The sequence below is a fragment of the Anser brachyrhynchus genome (assembly GCF_964034855.1).
Source record: "Anser brachyrhynchus genome assembly, chromosome: 7".
Taxonomy (NCBI): Eukaryota; Metazoa; Chordata; class Aves; order Anseriformes; family Anatidae; genus Anser; species Anser brachyrhynchus.
Window position 1 is genome coordinate 18,226,839 of NC_137701.1, and position 23,194 is coordinate 18,250,032.

The following is a 23,194-nucleotide window of genomic DNA, read 5'->3' on the forward strand; positions in this document are numbered from 1 at the left end:
TATACTCATTTACTGGTACCAAAGATGATTTGTAGCAGTCATACAGCTCTCCAAGTGTATCTGGCAAGCATTTCAGGGAGAAACAAGCATCATATCAAACTAATGGAGCCGAAATGACATGTTTATATTCTCAAATAGTAAACATCCTTCCTACATGGGCCTGCAGCATAAGCACCAAGGCCTAGACTTATCACACAGAATTAAGAGTTCTCGACAAAACACTTCTTACAGAAATAAGCTTGTGAGAGCCAACATCCCATGTTACCTGGCGTCCAAGTCAAAACCAGGTAACTCACACTACCTCAGCAGGTTTAGAGGAAACAACATACACAATTAATAATGTGAACTTCCTTAGAAGTTATTTAGACTGAAAAGGACCCAGATTATACAGGCTTTTGCTTATGTTCTACAAAACCCAGAACATTTCCTGAAAACTCCTTACAAGAGAAACATCTACTCTAACTTCCAAGTTGATTAGTGTCTAAAAAGAAATTAGAATTATGGTTAATGATTTTGCAAAATTGTGTCTGACAACTATCCTCCTTGGACCTACGAGATTCAACAATACACTGCACTCTGATGAACAAACTAATTTATAGGTGTTTGTGGGAACAGAGCACAAGAAATGTATCCAAAAAATACCTTCAAAATAGATAATTGTCTCTCTTATTTCCTAGAAGAGTTCCAAGCACAGAGGTAGATTTCAACCTCTCATAACCTCTCTTCTTACACCCCTAATATTCATGGTTTTTACACTTCTGACTTTTGCTAAACTGAATAGAGCAGCTTTTAATACTGCAAGAAAATTGACAGCACTCAATGTACTGCTAATAGATCTAACTTTTGAACTATACATTACTAAAACTGCAGATTTAATTGAACTGAAGTACAATACTTTTGCACTGGTGATTTTAAACAGATTTGAGATTTATTAATACTTACCACCAAATGGTATTATGCAGAGATTATGTTTACATGCTAATTCCACAATTTTAACTACATCTTCATGGCAAACTAAAAACAAACAAACAACAAACAGTTAAAAAGAGGATTTGGACTTATTACTGTTGCTTAAATATCAAGAGTCTAGATACTCAACAGCTCCTTTTCTGACACCAGAAAGGAAGATATTTCAAAGAGGTAGACACCGTAATGGTCTGGACCAAAAATTAGCAAAGCTCTACAGTAAAAGTAGAATTGTTTCACATCTAAATTATAAAGAAATTACTATAGACTTGGTCACTGCTCACAGATTGAGACCTTCTGGGAATTCTCAGGGCAAGACGGGCTACCAAACAGTTAACAATTGAGGTATCTTGGAGAACAAGTTAAGTTCAAAGCTTTATTGAAAATAGGTTGTCCAATCTATATTAAATGAAATTAATCCTTTTTGAGAGCTGAGCAACAAATATTTTTCTTCCTGGCTGACATTCCATTTCAAAAGTAGACCCACTGGTCAAATTTACTTTTTCCGAATGTATTGTACATCAGGTCAAAGGCGGAAGCAGAAATGCATGTGCACAGGGAAGGAGAAGGACTATCAAATAAAGATCAGATGTAACATATACCTGAGTGTTTGCAAACAGCAGAGAATAAGCAGGACTGACTGCATAGGCTTACATACTCTGGCTATTTTGCTCTGGCCATACAGATCAGCTCTAAACCAATACATTCATTTTATTTCAGTTGCTTTCAGAGCTGCACAAAATAAAATGGAGTGGTAATGAACGCTGTTCTTAGTCACCAATGCTGTCATGTCAGTAACTGTCCTCAAATATTCAGAAGCATCTTACAGCGTCTCTTTTATCCTTCCCATGCAATTTTGTTTTTCTAAATAAAGTATGAAAACTGAGCTAAGACTAATCTTTGGGTTTCTAATACAGTGCAGCTATTGAAATTTCAGAAAGTAATAAACGGAAAAAGAAAAGTTGGATTCATAAAGCTTAGGTACTTAGACCAGATGCCTTTTTCATTAGCTACTGAAGAACAGCACATGGAAAGTAGGTCCTAGTGACCTGAGAAATATGACTTGCAAACAAAAAAATCACATGAGTTAGCACAGAGTTTTATCAGTTTAGATATTTGTCTTCTACTAGATAAAACCAAGCATTACTTTCTGCTACATGTTCTTACCTACAACAGCATTAGTGATTATTCTATTCTATTTAAAATGGGTCTAGCCTGTACTCAGATTGCACTGCCATTTCTTCGAGTCAATGATCCTTTGTAGAGTCTTCTGATTGGAGTTACAGGTGTCGTACTTTCAAAATTACTTTTAAAGAACTGCACGTCATAAGACCAAATTCTTTAATACAAACACTTCACCACCTTCCTATCATCACGTTCTCCTTTAAAAACAAGATTTAGGGTGTCATTTAGACAACTATTCCTGCTGCACATACAAGTTCACAATATGCTGTGGTTACTCAAGTCATGAATTCAGCTTTCATCTGAAACTTCAACTATATTTAAAAATGAATTCAACTTCCTCATGAAGCGAATCCTTTAGGTTCTCTAAAGATGAGTTAAGTCAATGAACAAAGATGGCTTCCCCATGACAAGAAAGCACAAGAATTCAGAAACAGTTGAGAAGGAAGAAGAAAAAAAATAGTTAAGCTTACCAGGCCATACAACTATATCAGGAATTCTCTTAAACATTCCTTCCCTGAGAACAAATATCTCATGTAGGCAGTGACCTGAAACACAACCAATAAGTTAACAAGTTCAAACAGGAAGCATCTAAAGTACACTTATATAAATGAAGTTCTCTTACCATGAGCTCTGAATACCCTATCTTCTGCATCCTGTGAATATGAGATATTAGTGGCTCTAAGATCCTGAAGAAATTCTTCATTTACAATGGATGGAGGTACATCATTAACATTTAAGGACGCCTATGATACAAAAAATATGTTAATTAAAGGTAGGCTCCCTCTTACCACATTTCTGTACAAAATAAAAAATAAAAAAAAAACAGTTTACCACTAACTGATACCAAAACATAGCTATTTGAAATTAGAAACACAGAAGTTCTTTTCCTCATCTTCAGCCACTGATCCCATTTGTCCTGCTTGGTATTCAGGTGACTAGATGCACACAAAGTTTTATTCCAGTAGCGCATTCTTTCCCTTTTTCTTCCTAACAGGTTTGGGGAAATGAACTAGCTTATGAGGGCAGACTAGACAAAATACTTTGTTTTACAGAATTCGAGAAAAACAACTGCCTGAATAGGACTAAAGACTCTCCTGTTGATAAAGGTTAAGGTAAAAATTCCTTTTTGAACATAAATTTCTCCTACAATACAGAGAAATACATACTAAGGCCACCATATACTATGCAGATTCCAGTACTTTTAGTTCTCGGTACTTTCAGTTCTGTTTCTACCAACCCACTTCCCCTCCTTCTGTCACATACCAGAAATTTAAGTGTGATTGATCTAATATAACAGGAATGCTTTAAGCAGACCTCACACATCAACAAGACTTCATAAAATCCTCGTGCAGTCATTAACATGCAGGTGTTTTCAAAAACCTCTAGGTAGAAGTCCTGATCAGCTCCTTCGAAAAAAGTTTTTCAGCCTTCTACATAAAATATACATTATATATATATATACATATATATATATATACACACATACACACATACACACACCCCCATCCAAGTTTCCTTTCCTGGAACGAAGAGTTTCACTCCTCTTTGTTCTGCATATAGCCTCCAGAAGTGCTCACACTTTTTGCCAACATGTAACTGGTGGCTTGCTAAAATAAAAGCTTAGAAGATAGCACCAGTTACCAAGCCAACAGCGAGAGGGGAAAAAAAAAAAAGATTATAGTCTCACATCTGCCACCATGGCAGTCTGTTCTGAAAGGGATGGTTCCTAGAGCAGTGAGATCTGAAGAAGAGAAGATTTAACCTTCACCAGGAAAGTTTTCAAGTAATTAGATCCACAGGTTGCCTAACAGGGTCCACCTCAGAAGAAAGCACATAAGGTTACACAGAAATTAAGAGTACTTATAGGGATCACTTAAGGAAAGAATAATTGCATCAGTTAGGTTCATGTCTGATGGCTCACAAAACCTCAGAGGCACAAAATGATAGCCAAGTGTTTGTTTTACTTTCTTCATACGTGACACATGACCTAATGAAAATATAGTTTTAATAATGATTTACTCCTGGGAAAAACAGAGAGGTGCTGTTTTGAATGGCTTTTTAAGGGTGATGCTATACTTGAAATAAGGTGTCAGACATCTGAGAAAAAGGCTTTTCCCTCCAACATATTCACACTGTCACCTACAAATACAGAAGCTAGAGATTGTGTTGTTCAGGTGAGAGCCATGCTGCTCTTAAAAGATCATGATTTTAGGGGCCAGTCAGAATAAACAGAGGGGAAGTCAGGTCTTGGATTGCTGCTCTTAGTTAGCTCTTGCTAGTGTGCTATTAATGCACATTCACACAGCACCATTTACTAACCCAAAGAGCAGAACTCTTAACGAACTTGGAAAACATGAGAAACAAACCAATACGAAATGTACAAGGATCTTTAAACCTCTTTGGTAAAGAAAATCCTTGCTAGCTCTGCTTACATTTTCTAGTTTAAACTTGTTTCTTCATGGATTTTTGTAGACAGAACCATTTTGTTTCATTTCAAGTTGAACACCAAATGCTGGAAGATCTTGGTTTTCAACAGGAGGAAGATGAACTACTTAAAGCTATAGCATTTCCCTATGGATAACTAAGTACCTTGTTTTTTTCCTTTTTTGCAAGCATTTTAGTCCTCTAATTTTTCCACCGTCAAGACTGAAAATTTAATATTCATATAAATCCTATGCAGAATGCCAGGCAAAAATAATTTTATTTATTCTTATGGGACTGAGATATTTTAAAGATTTGTACACTGAAAGGCTTGACAGGAAATCTACGTGAACCAGGTCTAAACTGCTGTATAAGTCTAGACTGAAAAGGAAAAAATGTCATCAGGCTTTGAGCATCAGAAAAGCAAGTACATTTACTATTGTTAATTACAACAGAAAGGTTGCATGCAACAGGAAACCCTTGCAGTCCATAGAACAGAGGCAGGAAGAGATGAGACAGAAAGACATATGGACCAAGAGGTCCCTTTCCTGCTGTTGTTCCTATACCTGAGTTCCTTTATGCTCTGATGACAATAGATGGTGAAAACCAATACAGTATGACAACCTGAAACATAAACCAGGAGCTATCAGAAAGACATGAAAATGGGACCTGCAGCAGTACCTGAGAATAGCTATGAGAAGTTAGATATGAGAAGTCCAGATACACACTGAGAGACTCCGAAGAATTGTGTTCTGCATCAAGGTAGCCAGCCTGTTTCAGACTGTAACAAAAGCATCAGAACCAGAGGTGCATGGTATAACAGGAAAGCATGCAACACAGCTGGCAGATATCCTGCGAACCAGCTCTTCAGGGTGTGTTGTGGAATCAAGATAATATTCAAGAATCTGCCCTAGTCCCCCAATTCTGCTTTATTCTGTATTTTCTATACATGTAGGAAGGGAACAACAGCCCTCAGGACCACTGGTCACAGTGAATTAAAGCAATTTTGCTCTGAGCACCTGCCAGTTAAGACCAACCTCAGTCAAGGAAAACAATCCCATCAAGACAAACATTTCTGAAATATTATATTGGCACGTGGAGAGACCATAAGTTATAGCAGATGAAAGAATGGCTTGACTAGCAGAAGACTGAAGTGCTCAAGTTTTCAGGCCCAGTGAGATGGCCTGCTTCAGGGAAAACAAAATTTTAAACTCACTCAAGTAATGGCTAAAAAAACATTACCAAAGCAGTATCACTGCAGTCACTGTACAGTCGTCATACAAGTATAGAGCACAGCCTGCTTCCAGTGCTGCTTAGGCAGTTACTGAGTCAGAAGCCTGCAGCCTCAAAGGAATTCTTCCTAAAATGACCTCACTCCAAGCTGAGTTATTCTTTTTGAAAAGCAAAATATGTATACTTCAGAAAACCCAGAATATTCTGATTTTTTTTTTGAACATTCAGTTCAATCTTAGGTATTCTGGTAGCCAGTTTTCAGCATCCAGATGTGAAAAAATATTACTGTCAAATAAGAACTTGGATAACATTAAATACACTAAAAACACTGTACAATTGAATGTCACCGTATCTTCCACCTATGTTATCACAGTCATACCAGTTGATCTAGAATGACAAGTCAAGCTAAATCACTGAAAGTTTCATGTAATATTTCTACACCAAATAGCAACTATGAAGTGTTATAACACACAATTTAAATCAATTATATAGAAGGCGACATTCAGGACAAACAGCTGAATCATCTTTAACAATCTGGTTTTGACAATCACCACGACTAACATTCAAGGGAACTGGTTCAGCTATTTACTTACTCTAGAGGTAGTTTTGTGCTCCAGACTTGCTCCAAAGGTTTTTTCTATCCATTCCTTAAAAGTTGGTAATACCATACCACCTAATCTGTACCTGAAAAGTCAATATTACATAGGGTCATTTTAAATTAAAAGAATGTATGTCAGATACACTTCTTTTGATTCTAAGTAAGCACAAATAGTAAGTTAGATGAAAAATTGGATTTAAAGAAGTCTGCAAAGCTTCTGCTCATTTAGTTTTCACGCAGCTGCATAATTTCTTTGTATTTATATGTTCTATACTTCACACAAAAATCAAATGTCAACAACTTAGAAATTATGTTCCTTCATGATATCTGGGAATTGCAGCATGTGGCTTTTCAGACATTCCACCCCCCCATCTTCATTTTTAAGAAAGATCTCCCAGTAATGTAGAAAGTGTCATAGTTTACAAGTCAGTTACAGATAGAGGGCATGTATGTATAGACACATTGAAATGTAAACCAAAGCAACCTCAGACACACAAACCCAGCTCAATATACCTTAGATGGTTTCAAGAAAAACAGAGTCAAAGGTTCCTCTCTCACCCTCAGAACGCATCAAAACCCATCAAGTGCCATGAACGTGTCTGTCACAACCCCCTTGGCAAGAGCTTAGCCATGTGACAGATGAAGAGTTAGTTACAAGACAAGGGACACAGAAGCTGTTTATAATCATGCATACCAAATGCAAGAACAAGTGAGGCTGAGCCCATACTTAAACCCTAGTGAGGTAGAAACTTAACTGTGTACATCTGCACACCTTGTGCATGTTTATGATATATGCACAAGCATTCTCTGAAAAAAAGGAAAACAAATACCCTCCTTTGGTATCACAAGTTTTCAGCAGTTGAGAATCCTATAGTATATAACGTCACTGCATTAGGCCCCATGGATCTTTCTTCTACGATTATTTAATTACCATAGCTATCCAGTTATGACCCTGTCCTTCTCAGCTACAATTAAGTCACCAGTTGCGCAAAAAGAACAATTCCTTTTGCTTCCTCATCTTAACTACCTTCCAGCTCACCTCATTGGAGAAAAAAAAAAAAAAAAAAAGTATTCCTAGAGATGAAAGGCTACAACTATATCTTAACTCAGCTAGACTCTTCAGCTGAGAAGGCTATGTTCGGTGATCCCTCTGATCCCTCCTGTGACTGCTGTTATATATCATCATATCCATACAGAACAGGTAAGTGAATTCCGTAGGCAGGAAAGCACAATAAGCAACAAAAGTATACCACAAAAGTTTAACGTAAATTGGGAGTCTGCAACGGTATAGAGCATCTTGGCTCAGCTTGGTGTTTCTTCTCTAGACATACTTTTTGGTGTTGCCCACCTATTGCTACAGCTAGCTTACAAAGGTAATCTTACCTTTAATTTGTCCTTGAATAAGTTAACAGAAATCTAACAACTTCTAACTCAAGGCAGACATAAGCCCCAGGAGAGATGGAGTTAGTGAATTTACTGCACAGAACACAATTACTATTAGTTACCCAGGGGTAAGCTTTGTACATATGTTGATCGTGCAAGAAGTCCCTGAAAACACAAAACAAAACAAAAAACCCACCTCACTCTCCTCCCTGGAAAAAACAGGTTTATTTGCTCAGACAAGTATCTCCTACCTCTGGTGAGACAGTAGAGCCAGTAATAAAGATCATTTGACAGGTAGATAAGCATGGTCTATTGGGACAGTCAGCACAACTTCCATAAAGAGAATTCCTGTTTCACTAACCCCTCGAGTTCTATGACTGTGTGAAAAGAAAGTGAATAATGGGGATGCAGTCAACACACTCCTCTGGATTTCCCACAGGGGTTCTACCTCAATTGCTAGTAAAGAAAATATGTTGCTACGGTACTGAAGGAAAGGTTCTTCTTCAGGCTGAAGGGTCAGGGCTTATTGATCACTGTCTAAGAGAGACTCAGGAGTGCAACTTGCCACACACTGGTCCTGGGTCCAGTTTACATAATTCCTGCATCAGTGATTTGGAACGAACAGTGGACTCTCCAAACAGGTGAATGATACTAAGGTCTTCCAGGTAGACATAGCACACTGATAGTATTTTTAAGGTCCCAAGCTCCTTCCTAACTGAGCAGACAAATGAAGAAAGATGAGCTGTGATGTAACCACAAGAACAAACGAACGAATAAAGTGTTACATGCATATTTTGCTGAACTAGACTAGTAGTCAGTACAGGAAAAAAAAAAATCAAGGCATCTTCACTTATGCATCATCAAGGCAGGTATGAGAAACAAGACAGATGATTTTTTTACACTGATCTGCAGAACCCTGGTTTATCCCCATCTTGAGTGCTGTGCACACTTTTGACTCTGCATTTCCAGAAACATGTAAAAGAGCTGGAGAGGGTTCAGAGAACAGCCACTGTAAAGACAAGGGGCCTTACAAGCACAGACTAGAAAGGGCCCAGGACTCCTCACAGCATGGAAGGAAGGTGGAGGAGGGGATACAGCTGAGTCTTGTGCAAACAAGAAGACTGGATACTAAAAGGCATCTCCAACATAATCTTTGCAGATGCTACTGGATTACAACCACAATTGATCACAAGAAGCCAGGCTCCCATTCCTTCTTTAAACAGCCCCACCTTTCTTTCACCACTGAGAGGAACTACTCCATGAAAACTACACTGGTGGGGGCCAACATGGCCTTTCTAATACTTTCTCATACAGTTAGAGAAAATGCAGGTGGGGGGAAAAACACCATTCTCCCCTTTTTCTAGAAAAGGGACTAGTACTCATCAGTTAAACAGCAGCCTCAGTGCTTCTTCATGAAAAAAAAAAAATCAAGTCTAGCCCTACACCATTGCCTCTTTCAAATCACCCTGCATAAATTCTTCCTGTGCAGCGTAACCTACCCCAGATAAACTAAAGACATCAGACGAAAGCATGACTGGCAGAGTGACAAGGGTCAGAATCCTGGCAAAAGGAGAGATCATCACGATCTCCCTGAATAGCATACAGTAAACTCATGCCTTAGTTAAGGCTTTGCATTTTAACCTGGGCCTGAAAATTAAGAGATTCAGCATTAGTGTTCAACACCAGAGACAGATTTTTGCAGCTTTGATTCAAACTAGCTAATGCTAGTTTACAGAAACTCAAAGAACAAGAAGGAGCTTTTCTGAAGGACAGTACCCTAGCAAACTTATTGATCTTCCTTATTATCATCATCATCATTTTTACTCTTACTGAAAGTAAATTATTTTTTTAAACTAAAAAGACTGCAAGACTCCCTTCCTTTCAGGCAAAAGGGAACAGTAAGATACCAAGTGACAGGCTTAAAATACACTGGAATAAAGTAAAGAGATCTTGAAATAGAGTTAATGCTGTCTTTACTGAAATGGATATTTCTCAGAAAAACGAACTTGCTCTATTAAGGGCTAGTAGGCAATAGATCAAAAATGTATGCTGCCACCACAAAACATGCAGCTGTAGAGCAATTTTTGTTTTTAAAGCTAGGAGGATAGGGTAGCTCCATGCACAAAGGTTAAGAAACCTAAAACAAATCAAAAGTTTAAGTAAAGCAACTTGCTGACTTTCATGAGATTCTCAAAACTGGCACAACTCCACAGAACTGCTGCATGTTTTCCTAAATCTTTAGGTGGTGGTGCAGATTCTTGGTCTGATTCCACTCCTCCAGGGGAAGTTTCACTGCTGTGTGTAAAATTCAGTAAACCTGTTAAGTGCAGAACTAATGACCTATTCTATGAGATACAGGAAGCTTTCTGCTGCTTTCAGCTTAACTGAACAGTGCAGTTTTTAAATGCTTTTCAAAAAAATACTAAATTAAATACTTTACTCTACTGATATAAGTTTCCAGCTTACCTTTTTCCTGTAAATTCTGCTTGACCCTTCTTATTGAATATGAATTTTGAGTCATTATACCCCCATCCATTCCACTTCAGAAGTTCTTGCCTTAAAGGAGGAAAAAAATAGTATAAATATATATAAATACGGTATAGAATAGTATAAGTAATAGCATAAATATATACAGAGAGAGTGTTACTGACAATGATCAGTGGTGACTATTTCAAAAAAAAATTTGCAACTCAAAGAAACCTCTGCCTCAAGGCAGTTGTAACTCCAGCTTTACATGCAAGGTAACTGGGTGCTGATCAATTACCAAGGGCATTCATTACAGAGATAACACTACCATGGGCTGCTGACATACTACCTGTGCTGTAATTAGACTTGCCTTAATCAAAGCCTGTTTTCTTCAAACTGCCTGTACACACGGCCTTTAAGGAATCAAATGGAAGAAAACATGGGCACTTAGTACAGCTGTTTGAAACCGACATTTCAACAAGCCTTTGACAAGCTTAGCACTTCTTAAGCAAGCTTTACAGGGAACTTCAAGTACTTAGTAACTGATACATTTTTGTCAAACAGCCAGTGCACGTTGCTCCTACACACTGAGGAATTGACTAAAATTGCAGCCAAATTAAACTGTTTGATGAAACAGTGTCTAGGACTGCAGTCTTTGTCAAGGCAAGATTTCTCCCTCTGGTGACTGAATGGAGTATTTGTATACACCCGATCTCTGGTTTATCAAATTATGTAAAGTCAGAACAGACCTGATATTAATAAACCAAATTTGAGAAAAACTTAAGCAGCGTCACCCTATTTTTGAAGGGTGGCTCCTTCAAGGCAGTGCCAAAATAAGCTGCTAAGCGTGATGCATGGAACAGGGCAGAGAAAGCAGCAACAAAGCTAGAGGTGATCAGACAGATCAAGACACAAAGGACCAGACTAAAGGAACTGCCGACATGTGGTAAACCGAGTAAGTGCAGCTTTGAAACCACCACCAGTCCTGATGTCTGTAGGGACAGACACCTCTCCCCAAATTCAGGGGAGGCACTATTAAGGCCGTGAGCAGAGATCCACTTAGGAGCTCTTTCTGCTAAGCTGACTTAGTTCCCTGTTCCTTGCCCTTCCTGCAGGCCTGCTTTCCTAGGTTGGTGTTAAAGTACCTGGTGCTTTCATCAGGTTTTAAAATACCAAATGGAGGTTAAGAAGTCAAATTTTGTAAGTTTTCAGGATCGACTATTCCTGAATGAAATAAGCATATAACGGTTTGCTCTGAAAGACAACATAGCTCATTAGTGGTGTGTTGAGAGTAATTACATAAAACTAACACAACAGTTAACATGTTTGCAGAACAGCTGGTTCTGAAACATCTCAACTACCTCCAACCACACGGTCGGGCATTCCCCCTGGCATAACGGACAGCTTTGTATCTCGTGACAGGTAAACACAACAGGAAGTTCACTGCAAACATCTAATTTTCACATTCAGTGCTATACCAAGCAATTCCAAGGTTTCTGTTTGGAGGCAGCAAGGGCTGTTTTGTACTGAGTCATCTGACATTTATTCCCTCCTTTGTTCCATCACACCAGGGAGCACTGCCAATCTGGGAACCGCTATCTGATTTACGTATAGTGGTTCCTAGCACCTCACGCCCACACTGCATGGAGTTAGAGGAAATACTGCATGTGGCTTCCTAAAGAAGAAGCCTAGAAGACCAGAATATAAAGGAAAGTGTCTGATTACTCAGCTCCAATTCATAAATGACAGGGCCTCTGGTAAGCAACATGGCCTCTCTCTAACACTTGTCATTATTCTTGTTTTAAACTCAGTGCTCATAAGTTTTATATCGTACCTGAGTTGTCTCATTTAAAGATGACAGCTTTCCTGTTCAGCTACATTGACTTCAACAAAATGTCAGGCTCATTAACCCTACTTTTGTCTTTTGACATATATGGACTATTTTAGCCAGAAATGTTAGAAAGTGATCAGTTCTTCCTTGCCTTCTAACTTTGAAACGCTAATTTCAGTACAGAAATGGATGAAGTGCTAAACATAGACATGTTAAAAGCAAGCTTTGGTTTACATTTTTGATATTATATATACACACACTTACATATACACACACATAATATATGTGTAAAATAAGTAATGATATTGCCTGAAGGGAAAAAAAAATGAAAGAAAAAAGTTACCATGGAAACGGTGACAATAGGAGCAAGTGTTGCAGAAACAGCATGCTTAGGTTAACTGAATTTAAACATTTCACTTTCGTTACAATGCCCAGAATTGAAATACTAGTTTGACTTGATGTAATAAGAGTTTATATATATTTGCATTTTAACATCAAAGTCTTTTCAACAAATAAAATATCTCTTCACTTTTCTGAAGAACTGGCTATTGAATAACCACAGAGACACGAGGCAGGAAGCTGTGCAGAGCACAGCGCACACAATAAATAAAATAAAGGCGTTTAAAAATCGCACAGAAGCCCACGAGGTGGCAGCCTTCCCCCAGCCGGGGCAGGCTGAGTCCTCCAAACCCAAGCATTTTAACTAAAACAACATCTGCCAGCTCTCTCCAAATCTCCTGTTTTAGTGACAGGCACTATGACTGCTTGAAAATGTTTTCCTTTCCCTAGGAAACTGAAGCAGCAGCACAGGGCCTCCAGCAGGAACCGAAGCTGAGCATCCAAAAGTTTAACTCCCATGGAAATTACAACATAGATGCTTATTTCCAGCAGTTCCAAATTCATGCCACAATTACACACCAAATAACTACACACACAATACATAGAACTGACAATCAAGAAGGAGTTTTTACTTTTAAAAGAAAAAAAATATCACCAACAGTTAGTGATAGCCTTTTATCTTCCAGGTGGGTCTAAAACACGTTGATAACATTAGAAGCTGACATTTTTTTTACTTATGAAGTTACAAGATTATGTTCTGTGAAATACTGGAACCAAGTTAAAGTAATCAATGAATTTTACTTCAGCAGCAGCAGCGGGTGATTTAACCAAGAGTGCCAATGCTGAACTCCTTGCCTTGTTACACAGATACACTGTCCAAGCACACAAACCTCAACAGAACTCCCTTGGCCTTCCGCAAAAGAACTTGAAGATCTCGTGCATCATACAAACTGAAGCAGACTACTTTGCTAAATGGGCAGTGATCATTTCTCTCATTTTCTTCAGCACAGCCACCCTACGGCAGGATGGAAGATGGTGCCATCCAACCAATCAATGCGACTCGGGTGGAGCAGAGCCAAAACGCCCACAGTGATTTCCCCACAATACCCACCAGCGTTTTCAATTCAGTCATTAGGTGACGCCTCGCCTTTAAGCACCACACACCTAAGACACACACCGCTCCTGTTGTGCCACCCAAGAGCCGCCACGATCTTGGAAACCAGACTGAAGCGGGAGCTGGAAGGGCTCGCACGTGGGCTGGCGCGGGCTGCCTGCCTCACATCGCCACACAAACGCACGTGTCCTCCCGGCTGTGGTGCTCGAGGCCGGGAGCAGGTGTGGTATTATGGTGCTGCGTAAGGAGTCGCAAGGCAGGACGTTACCCGAACAGCAACTCAAAGCTCACCTCAGCCGGACTTTTGGCTACCAACTCAGAACACCTACAGGAGAGGGTTCTGAATCCCCTGAGGTGACCGCACAAGGTCGCCCTCCCTCTGCTGTGGGGCACAGGCCTGTGTGGGTCACACAGGCACACCTCTCAAACACAAGCCGGCCAGCCACTCCAGAGAGCTTCTGGAGACAGCAGTAAACTAGGATTAGGTGTCTGGAAATCAGGAAAGGGAACGTAGCCCAAGGAACCACTTCAAGAACTGCTTTGTGAAAGCATTATTTATCCAGAGAAGAATGACAGGCTACAGGCGGGGAATATCTGCTGTGCTCGTCATACTTCTGCCCTTCTGCAGAGCCTTCCCCTGCAGCAAACCAGAACTAACCGTTCTCAAGTCAAGTAAGATGCCTGTTTTTATAAACTGAGACACATTGAGGTTCTTCACCCTGCACTCCAGATAAACCCCTGCATTTACACATACACCTAATACTGTTGCTATTCTGTTTGCTAAATACCTCGTACAGCAACATGAACCTGGGTTCACATTTACAGGAGTTTAAATCTACTGTAAACTGAAAATGCAGACACAACTTTAGGCATAAAAGACTTGAAGGAACCAGGTACTCCAGAGTACTGTTGTGTGGTGGGTTTTTTTTTGTTTGTTTGTTTAAAACTGTTCTGACAAAAAAAAAAAAGTTAATTCTCCTTACCCATGATACTAGCCTCAACTACTTCATTACTCCACATTTCACCATGTTTTAACTAGCAAAGCCCCAAGGAACAAGTAAATTGGTGTTTCTCCACTGCTCTGTTGTAGAAAGCTTATGTTATTTAGTGAATTAAGTGAATTAAAGATTAACCACTATAATCAGTATGAAGAAAATCAAGATATTATACGTATGCTTCTCAGTATACACTTAGCCAAATCATGATTCTTATGCAAGGGACTACCTTAAAAGAAGCTATTTCTATTCCATATACTACTTCAGTCAATACCAGTTTCATTTTTATCTTTCAAGGGATTGCTCTACTGCAAAAATACATGCACATGGCTACTTCCAGGCAGTAAAGGAATAAGCACTTAAATGCTTTTCAAACACTAGAGATCAGTCTTGTAAGAAGTATTTCTTGAAAGCTTCCAAATGCAGGAAACCTGCTTCACTATCTTCAAAAATTCCATTTAACAAATGAACAGTATGCTGTTTATTTTCTCAAGTAAAACAAGCTCAGATCCTGGACAAGACTGTTTTACCCATTACATACAAGATTTTTAGCATGCTCTGTAGCAAATTCACCAGATAACCACTAAATAATACTTTTTGGCCTATACAATCAACCCAGAAGGCTTACATACAAGAACAACGTTTGGATGTAACAAGGCCACAGAGACATCATGCTTGTCCATCACATTGAATTGACAACTGATTTTTTCATATTTCACATTATTTATTCTCTACTAAGAGGTATAGTAACATTACAGTAAACTCCAGCTGACTGCAACCCTTACACACATGGCAGATGTTTTTAGTTTACTTCCAGTCAAAGTAGCTTCTAGGAAGTCAAAGTAATTATTGTAGTCTATTGTGTTAGCAAAGATTGTTCTATTCAACTTAAGCAAATCTTAGGCTTAACTAAATAGCTATATACATTCACTTTCTTGTGCAGCAGTTAAGACTTCAGTAGATATCAAGAAGTTGATCTACAAAATTCTGCTTTTCGTGTAAGTAGCTACTTATTTTCACGTAACAATCTATATTGTACTTTAATATGTTAAGCATGTTTTACTTTTATTTGCATGTTTTTTCTAGTAAAACGTAACCAATGAATACGTTTGGTTTACTTGATATCAAAAGATCTAACAGGATAGTTATTATATTTATTTAAATTCAATTCTGACATTTCTTACGTGCCATCTGCCCAAAGACATGACTACTTAAATAATAGATAGAAGTTGCTGTTGCATATGAAGTCATGTTTGCCTTCAAATGATGACATCTTCTTTAATCAGGCTAGTGTTTCTGTGAGAGAATCAGATTACCTTATCTGCTCCTATACTTCAAGCAATAACCTTAACAAGCAATTACCTGCTTTGATGCAATCACAATAAGCCTCCTGTGAACTGCCACACCTTCCTCAATGCAACAGGCTTGTGCTCTTTGATTTAAGACTCTAAAGGGACCAGTCCTTTCCTTCTTTGCCTAAAGTTTCCACTACCTTAAGCTCAGAAGCCAGCTATGCCAGGATTTAGCTTAATGTCAAGTTTTGCTTAAAAAACACTGTTTCCTAAAGAGTTAGTGCTATTACCAACACTTAACAAGTCACACATGGAATCTAATCTTTCAAACAAAACTTTGATGTTGCTTACTGAACTTAAGATACTTACAGTAGAAAAGCTAAGCCTAAGAAACACTCCCTCCACTCTCCAGACTTCCTTCAACCCCTGTTGCTCACCTTACACTTTGGTGTTATCATCCTCTGGTCTCCAATCTAAACAAATCATGAATTTAGCTCAGAATAAAAACTGTTATACAAGAAGTCTTTAGAAGTTTTAAAGTACTCATAAGAGCATAGATGCATATTCCTGAGAATACCAGGAATTCCTCTTTACCAATGCAGTAAACTATCCTAAGGAATACAGTAACCATGAAATCACAAATTAAGCCCTTCATTCAGGATAGGTTTCATAGAACAGCATTTACAGATGAACTAGAATAATGCACATTTACCTCATCAATTACAAACTAGCATTCGCACTAGACATCGTTTAAATTTACATGACACAAAAAGCATACTGCAAAGAAGGGTCTCAGTATTGTTGGTAATATGATCCCTCTTTTAAGTTACTTGTTAAATTCAAGAAGCATCTTTATACACTCCGGCTTAGCATCTTTATACGCTTGGCTTATACACTTCTGCTTGGCATAGTCATCATTGTTATCAGCAAGAATTGCAGAAGTCCAGATAAAGACATGTTGATGTCAACAAGTTACCCTGAACAGCCTGGGTTTGAACTTGCTAAAGGGCAGGTGGCTGGCTGTACATTCACCCCTTGGCCTATCCTAGATAACAACGTGCCCGTAACAACCATAAGAGAGCCACAAACCTCTTTTCATCCCATACGAAAAAAGCTTCCCCACAAAGAGATGGGAAAATCAGGAAATCCTGCCCTGCTTTTTTTGCTCCAGGACAGAAAAAAATTAAGCTTATGAACCAATGATCTATCTTTTATTACACTTCATCAATACTCCCTTTTAACAAGGGACAATTTTTTTTTTTTTAAGTTCAAGTTAGTTACAATACGAACTATTACAGCTAGATTAACATCAGGGCATGGTCCACCTCTGAAGCACTCTTCCTTTCTAGCATATATAACAATTACCCCGGTACAACTGTGTCCTGAGGAATTATAGTACCTTACTGTTTACAAAGTAGCACAAGCTGAACTCTTCATGTACTTAGTCTTCAGAATAATTGCATATCAGTTTTTAGGTTAAGTCTCACCAGGAAAATGGACTTACCAGTCACCAAAAGTCAACAGCATAACGTAAAGTTTTGAAAAAAACACTTTTAAGGAAGAATTCTTTTCCAATTCAAGATTTTAGTAAGTTTTTTAGCAGGCCCGTCAACTTTTTAAAGCTCGGACACACAGCGATTTATAACTGTGACCCCCACCTTCCCCTGCAGCACTGAATTAAAATATAAAATTCAAACCAGGAACGGTACCAAGAAGTAACATCTCTCCACTCTTGTTGTGCATAAGGCCCTCCACTCACACAGTACACTCTTACAGTGCATCCTTCCTTCAAGACAATGCTCCTCTAAGCATAATGTAGCTTGTATTTTCTGATAATTTTTTCCTTTTGATAATGCTAATTTTATAAAATAAGAAGCACACTGCAATCTTTAAACATATCAACTTGCAAACATATTGGTTTGCCTTCACAGGCGTTTTTATTTTGAAACAGGGACAATTAGATGAACACCCACAGAAACTCAGATACTCTCCTTCCTATCCACACTGGTGATGAAAAATGGCTGGGTAAGATCCTTACCCGCATGGTCTACAGACAGTCAAGAAAGCAATGTTTCTACAGGTCAGCGTCTAGTGACTACAGGATAAGTATTAGAACATTTTTTTTTAGTCATAGCAAGTCTTATACTTTGCAGAAGCAATACAAGACAAAGGGAGTGTTGTATATAGATCTGGTGTGTCTCTCAAAAGCTTTGACTATTCAAAACACTACAGGAAAGATGCAACAGGCCTAAACAACACAGAATGTTGATTAAGGTACCTAAGGTGCAGCTTTGCTAGGAAAAATTAAACTAATAGCTCAAAAGAGGTAGAAAAGCTGAATCATCATCAACAGATTTAATAGGAGACTGCAGGAAGAAAGCATCTGGGTTTGGATTGTCGTAATATTGCTGAAGGACACGCAGCACCACTGTACCATCTATAGGTCAGTTAGGCTTAACAGATTTTTCAGTCAAGCTTTTCAGTAACTTATGAAAACACTGTCTTCAGGATATTCCTAACACAGGATGTCACATTAGTTTCTGAAATCCTCGCTATTCTTCCCTTGAGTGGTAGGTAAAATAGCTGCCAAGTTCAGTATTGTGTCTCTCTCGAGTTGCAATTATGCAAAGATATATGCTTAAGCCCTATTAAACTAATAGACTGAAAAAAAAAATTAACTCGATATCAATATAAAATTTGGTACAGATTAACCTGTTTCAAGCCTAAAGGTAACTTACAACTTGGTGCAATAATTGCACACTTGGTAAGTGTGAATATTCATACAGACCAAAGCTTTCCAGAAGCACTTCACAAGTTTCAAGCTTTATTTTAAGCAGTTTCAGGACCTTCTAACCTGCTTGAAGACCTAAAGACACTCACAACTCTGACAAAGTTAAAGTACTTAGGTGTCTTCCGTTATTTGAAAGAGCAGCTTCACTGGGGTCTAAACACCTTTGAATTGAAATAAAGAAGCATTGCCAGAGCAGGTCAAGCACGGAACATGGCACAATCCTTTTTCAGCAAAATATAATTAACCAAAGAACCCAACCTCCTTAGACCTGGCTTTACACTTCAAAGATCTATTGTATTTAACCGGCTCATCTCCTGCATGCTCCATTGCTCAGTACTCACATCCTGAAATGCAAGTTCAGCTATTAACCTTTCAGGTCTAACACATTTTCTACAGCTTGTACACACTCAAACAAGTGCTCTAGCACTAGTTTTTTTATGCCTGATCACCACCTCAAAACCCCCACAGGAGCTCCAGACCTAGCCTCTTACACCCAACATGATCTCAGAGATCAGACTGTCTCCCTGCCTGATTCTCCAAGCTTTCATTTAAGAGGTGCTTTTTTGTTGTTGTTATCAGTTTTGCTTAGGGGCTTACCAAACGAAGGAAACCATATATTCAAACAAGGACTGTTAATTATACTTTTGCCAAAGATTTCTGTCCACACAAAGAGCTCTGGGAAAACTTTCATTGCATTCATCATAGCACCTAGCCTTATACAAGTGTCTTTGCACTACCAAGCAAAACTACCACACAGGCGAAAGTGAGCTTAACTAAATGCTGAGAGAGCCCAGTACTAAGCCTCTCACCAGCTGAACAAAGTTAATAAGCTGATTTTTAAAAATTCCTTACTTTTAGCAAGCTTCAGATATTTGTTATAGTCCGTCTGTAGCATTCTTCAATTCCATCCCAATAATCTCTTTACCTTCTCATTCAAGCAAGAGCACCTTTGTTAGAATTTAATAATTTTAAGGTGAACAACTTCAGAAATCATGTTATTTTTTCAATATAGTTTAACTTTCATCTTGAAATCTTACCCCATCCCTCCCACGTCCTCTCCAGACTCCCTTAACACACTTCAATTTATAAGGCCTCACAGAAGACCTTCCCAGCTGTCCATGGATATTCCAGACCCCCTAGACCTTCTCCATCTTCACCAAGTAATCTCAGCCACCAAGACAGCCACTCAGACCCACCTATAACTGACAAGAATTCTTCTGCCCAATATGTTCTCAATCTTCTGAATGAGACAGCCAGCTCCAGATCAGCTGGAAGTCGCTGGAACAGGACTCAGGCATTCATCACTTACCACATCTGAATCACTACAGGCAACAGAATCATCGCCACCTACCCTCCCATCACTCACTTCAAAACTTATTATCTTGAAATACAAACTCTACCTAGCTCCTCATACCCAAGGTAATGTTAAAGTATCACAGACTTTTTAACACCTACCACCTCAAATATGTTTCACCTAGACCTTCATATTCAGAGGGAACACCTAAAAATAAGAGGTACAGATCCTCTAAGGTTCTATTTCGATACATACAAAAGTGCTGGGCTCTAGGTACATCAAGACAGCTGCACCTATGATGGGGACCAAACTTTCCAGCAGCTCCCTTACATCCTCATAGCAAAGCATCCTGCAGTTGCATCACTTTGATCATAAATTCCTTGAAGCAACATAACATTATTAATCTAGAACAAGTTGTATGGTGCAGAAATATCAGTTCTTCACGTTCCTACAGTGAATACCAGTATGGGAGGCCAACGTCATTAACTTGTAGAAGAAGTACAGGTGTAAGTTCACCATGCCTGTGTTTCCACAGAAGAAGCTATCCTTAGGGTCACATGCCTCTTCACAAAAGCATGTTTCTGCCGCTCTTCAGGGATGCAGGAACTGGCTGTAGAAATTACATGAGAATTCATTTAAAGTAAATCTTTGAGAACTAGCTAAACTGGTATTTTTCAGAAACAATGATTTCTTCCTAAGCCCAAACCAAAGAAAAACTCAACCTGGAATCCAACAGTTTTAGAACAACCCATTTCTCTTAGTGAACAGCGCTGCTTGATGCATCTCCTGCAAGAACATCAAATCCCCTCAGAGGGAGGGGATATCAAAGGCTTGCAAACTCTGTCATATGCATGAAGTCAAATGTTACATCCCAGTCCTCTGAAAGCAGCAAGCTCGGCTTGGGCCATGCATGATCTGTTAGAATAATTGAGACCATCCCTTGATCTCACAAAGCTTGCTTGAGAAAAGAGGTTCAGAGCAAATCACAGGCTGAAGGGATTTTCCTCAAAGGAGCAACAACTCTCTTGCCCACTACTTGCCCTACCTGCCTCCTGAACACCTCCACGTGCTACCAGAACAGACCAGTGCCTGTGCACAGCCTGATGGAGAGCAGTAGGCTGTCTACAACCCAGACCATAAGATGCTCCTGTGGGACTGCAAGCTAACCCGTGCATAGGAAATCCACATCTGAAAACGGGGAAATCGCGAAATAATCACAAGATCATCCTACCTGAAAGGTGAGCCTCATGATGACAAGTTACACGAACCTGTACCACTGTGCCTTAACTGTGTCACCCAATTTACCAGAGAAATAAATCCCAGAGCTAGCAGGACAATTCACAGCTGGACAGCTGTGCCGTTTGCTGTGCCATTCGTCCTCCCTCGCTCTCACGTGAGCTGAGATGCTCAGCTCCTAGGTGCCACAAGGAACAGAAAGAGCGCCCGACAACACGCTTACAGCCGAAACGTCGGGCAGGGCCAGCACACACCGGCGAGGTGCAGGCTTCCCGGGTCTCCCAGCCGGGCGCAGAGGGCCCCTCCGCCAGCCCGCCTCCCGCAGAGCCCCCCCTGCCCACGCACCCCTCGCTCCGACGGCCGCAGGCCGGGGCCGCCTTTCCCGGGCTCCCCCGGCCCCTGGGGCCGCCTCAGCGCCCGCCCCGGGTCCCGGCCCTCCTCCGCCGGCCCCGCTCCGCCCGCAGCGGGCAGCCCGCGGCTCGCCGCCCGCACCCACCGCTTCTTGGGGATGGAGCCGGCGGCCGGCCCGGCGGGGCCGCCCTGCGCCTTGCAGGGGCTGGGGGACAGCGCGGCCCGGCCCGAGCCCCGCAGGTGCCCGGAGATGATGCGCAGCCGCCGCCGGGCGGAGGACGGGGACCCGCCGCCGCTTCCCGCCGCCTCCGCCGCCATCGCGCTTCCGTGTTGTGCCGCCGAGCGCTGCCGGGTGAGGGGTCAGGCGGGCGGAAGGCGCCGAGCCCCGGTCCCGGAGCCCCGATCCCCGCCGAGCTGAGGGCCCCGGGCCGGCCCGCGGGGTCCCCGTGGAGGCTCCTCTCAGGCACCTCCGTCGCGGAGGTGTTTGCTCCTCAAAGCGGGGATTGCCTCAGCTCATTACGAAACGCTCGTTGGTGGCGTTAGCGTAGGTGGGGTGCTCAAGGAACTGGTTAGTGGGGTGACAAATTGTCCTACAGGAGTTACAGATCTTATCGCTGCTGCTGACAGCAGTGTCCCAGCGTGTGAATGGAGGGCTGCCGGCCCTTCCCTTTCCCCTCAGCTTACAGGTGCTTTGCTGAAACAGGCAGAGAACCTGCACCTCAGTACGTTTATCTGCAGTGCACGCATACAGCAGTGGAGTCAGGAAAGTGCTGATACCACTTCTACCGTAGGTTTATACTTCAAAAAATTTACTATTTACATTATTAGATGGTATCAGTACAAGTGAAATGTTTTGCCCCCAAATAATCATCGCCTAGGTTTTTCACATAGGAAGATGATCATATTTTAAACTTAAAATTCAATATCCAGGTAATAGCGTTGAAGTTATTCAGATTTCTGTCGTAAGTGCCATGGTTGCAACAACAGTAACAAAGTCTTCAAATGGTTATGCTATTTTGTGTTTCTGCTCAAGGACTGTTCAGTCTAAATGCAGGGCCCCAGCTTTCGTTGACAATGTCTGCATGATCTCCAAACAAAACACTGAAATGCTGAAGTTTTTTAACAGTACCTTTGGCTGTGGAACAAGCCAGGTTCCTATGCCAAGTGTCTGCCGACTTCACACACTCAAGCTACCGTGTTGTGTAGTTGTCTTGGAGTGCCTCACGTGTCCCAGTCAAGTGATTCGGGCTGGTTTGCATCTATTTCATTGAAGACTTGGGGGTTTTCAAGACGAACAGGTCTTGAAACCTAACACAGCCACCACACGGGTTGAGGAAGGCTCTGAGCGACACAGGCCCTGCGATCACACACCCACCCCAACCTGGTGGCTTCACACACAACCTATGATCATGCCAACATCTTAACCTGGCACAACTCACCAGCCTCTGCTTTGCACTCAGTGCAGACCTATGCTGCCTCTTGCAGCTGATGCGGTCTTTCTGGCAAGACTCACACCTTTGAGATCTGCTCCGAATTCCCTGCAGGCTGTAGGACAGGGCATGGACTCCCCTGGCAGGATGAGAACCTGGGACCACTGGCTGCTTCTTCATTCCAAAGAGGCTTGGAGGTGAACAACTGTCCCACCTAAAATGGTCTGGGTTTTGCATTGTTTGTTTATTTATTTATTTATTTATTTATT

At 40.6% G+C, this 23,194-nt stretch overlaps 1 protein-coding gene across 3 annotated transcripts in view; it reads right to left on the reverse strand.

Annotated features, from left to right (window-relative positions):
• The window catches only part of AGPS (alkylglycerone phosphate synthase), an 83,799-nt gene that overhangs the window by 33,152 nt on the left and 27,453 nt on the right, over positions 1–23,194 (reverse strand). Inside the window, exons 1-6 of one of the 3 annotated variants that reach the window (XM_080599498.1) lie at positions 21,641–21,964; positions 10,253–10,342; positions 6,399–6,489; positions 2,774–2,894; positions 2,622–2,696; positions 943–1,014 (exon numbers count right to left, since the gene is read on the reverse strand). In XM_080599498.1, coding sequence (XP_080455624.1) covers positions 943–1,014; positions 2,622–2,696; positions 2,774–2,894; positions 6,399–6,489; positions 10,253–10,342; positions 21,641–21,813 — 622 coding nt within the window. In that variant the 5' untranslated portion in view covers positions 21,814–21,964. Of the gene's footprint in view, positions 1–942; positions 1,015–2,621; positions 2,697–2,773; positions 2,895–6,398; positions 6,490–10,252; positions 10,343–10,622; positions 12,308–21,640; positions 21,965–23,194 lie in introns of those variants that run through there. The other 2 variants (XM_080599500.1, XM_080599499.1) reach the window with 2 other exon arrangements.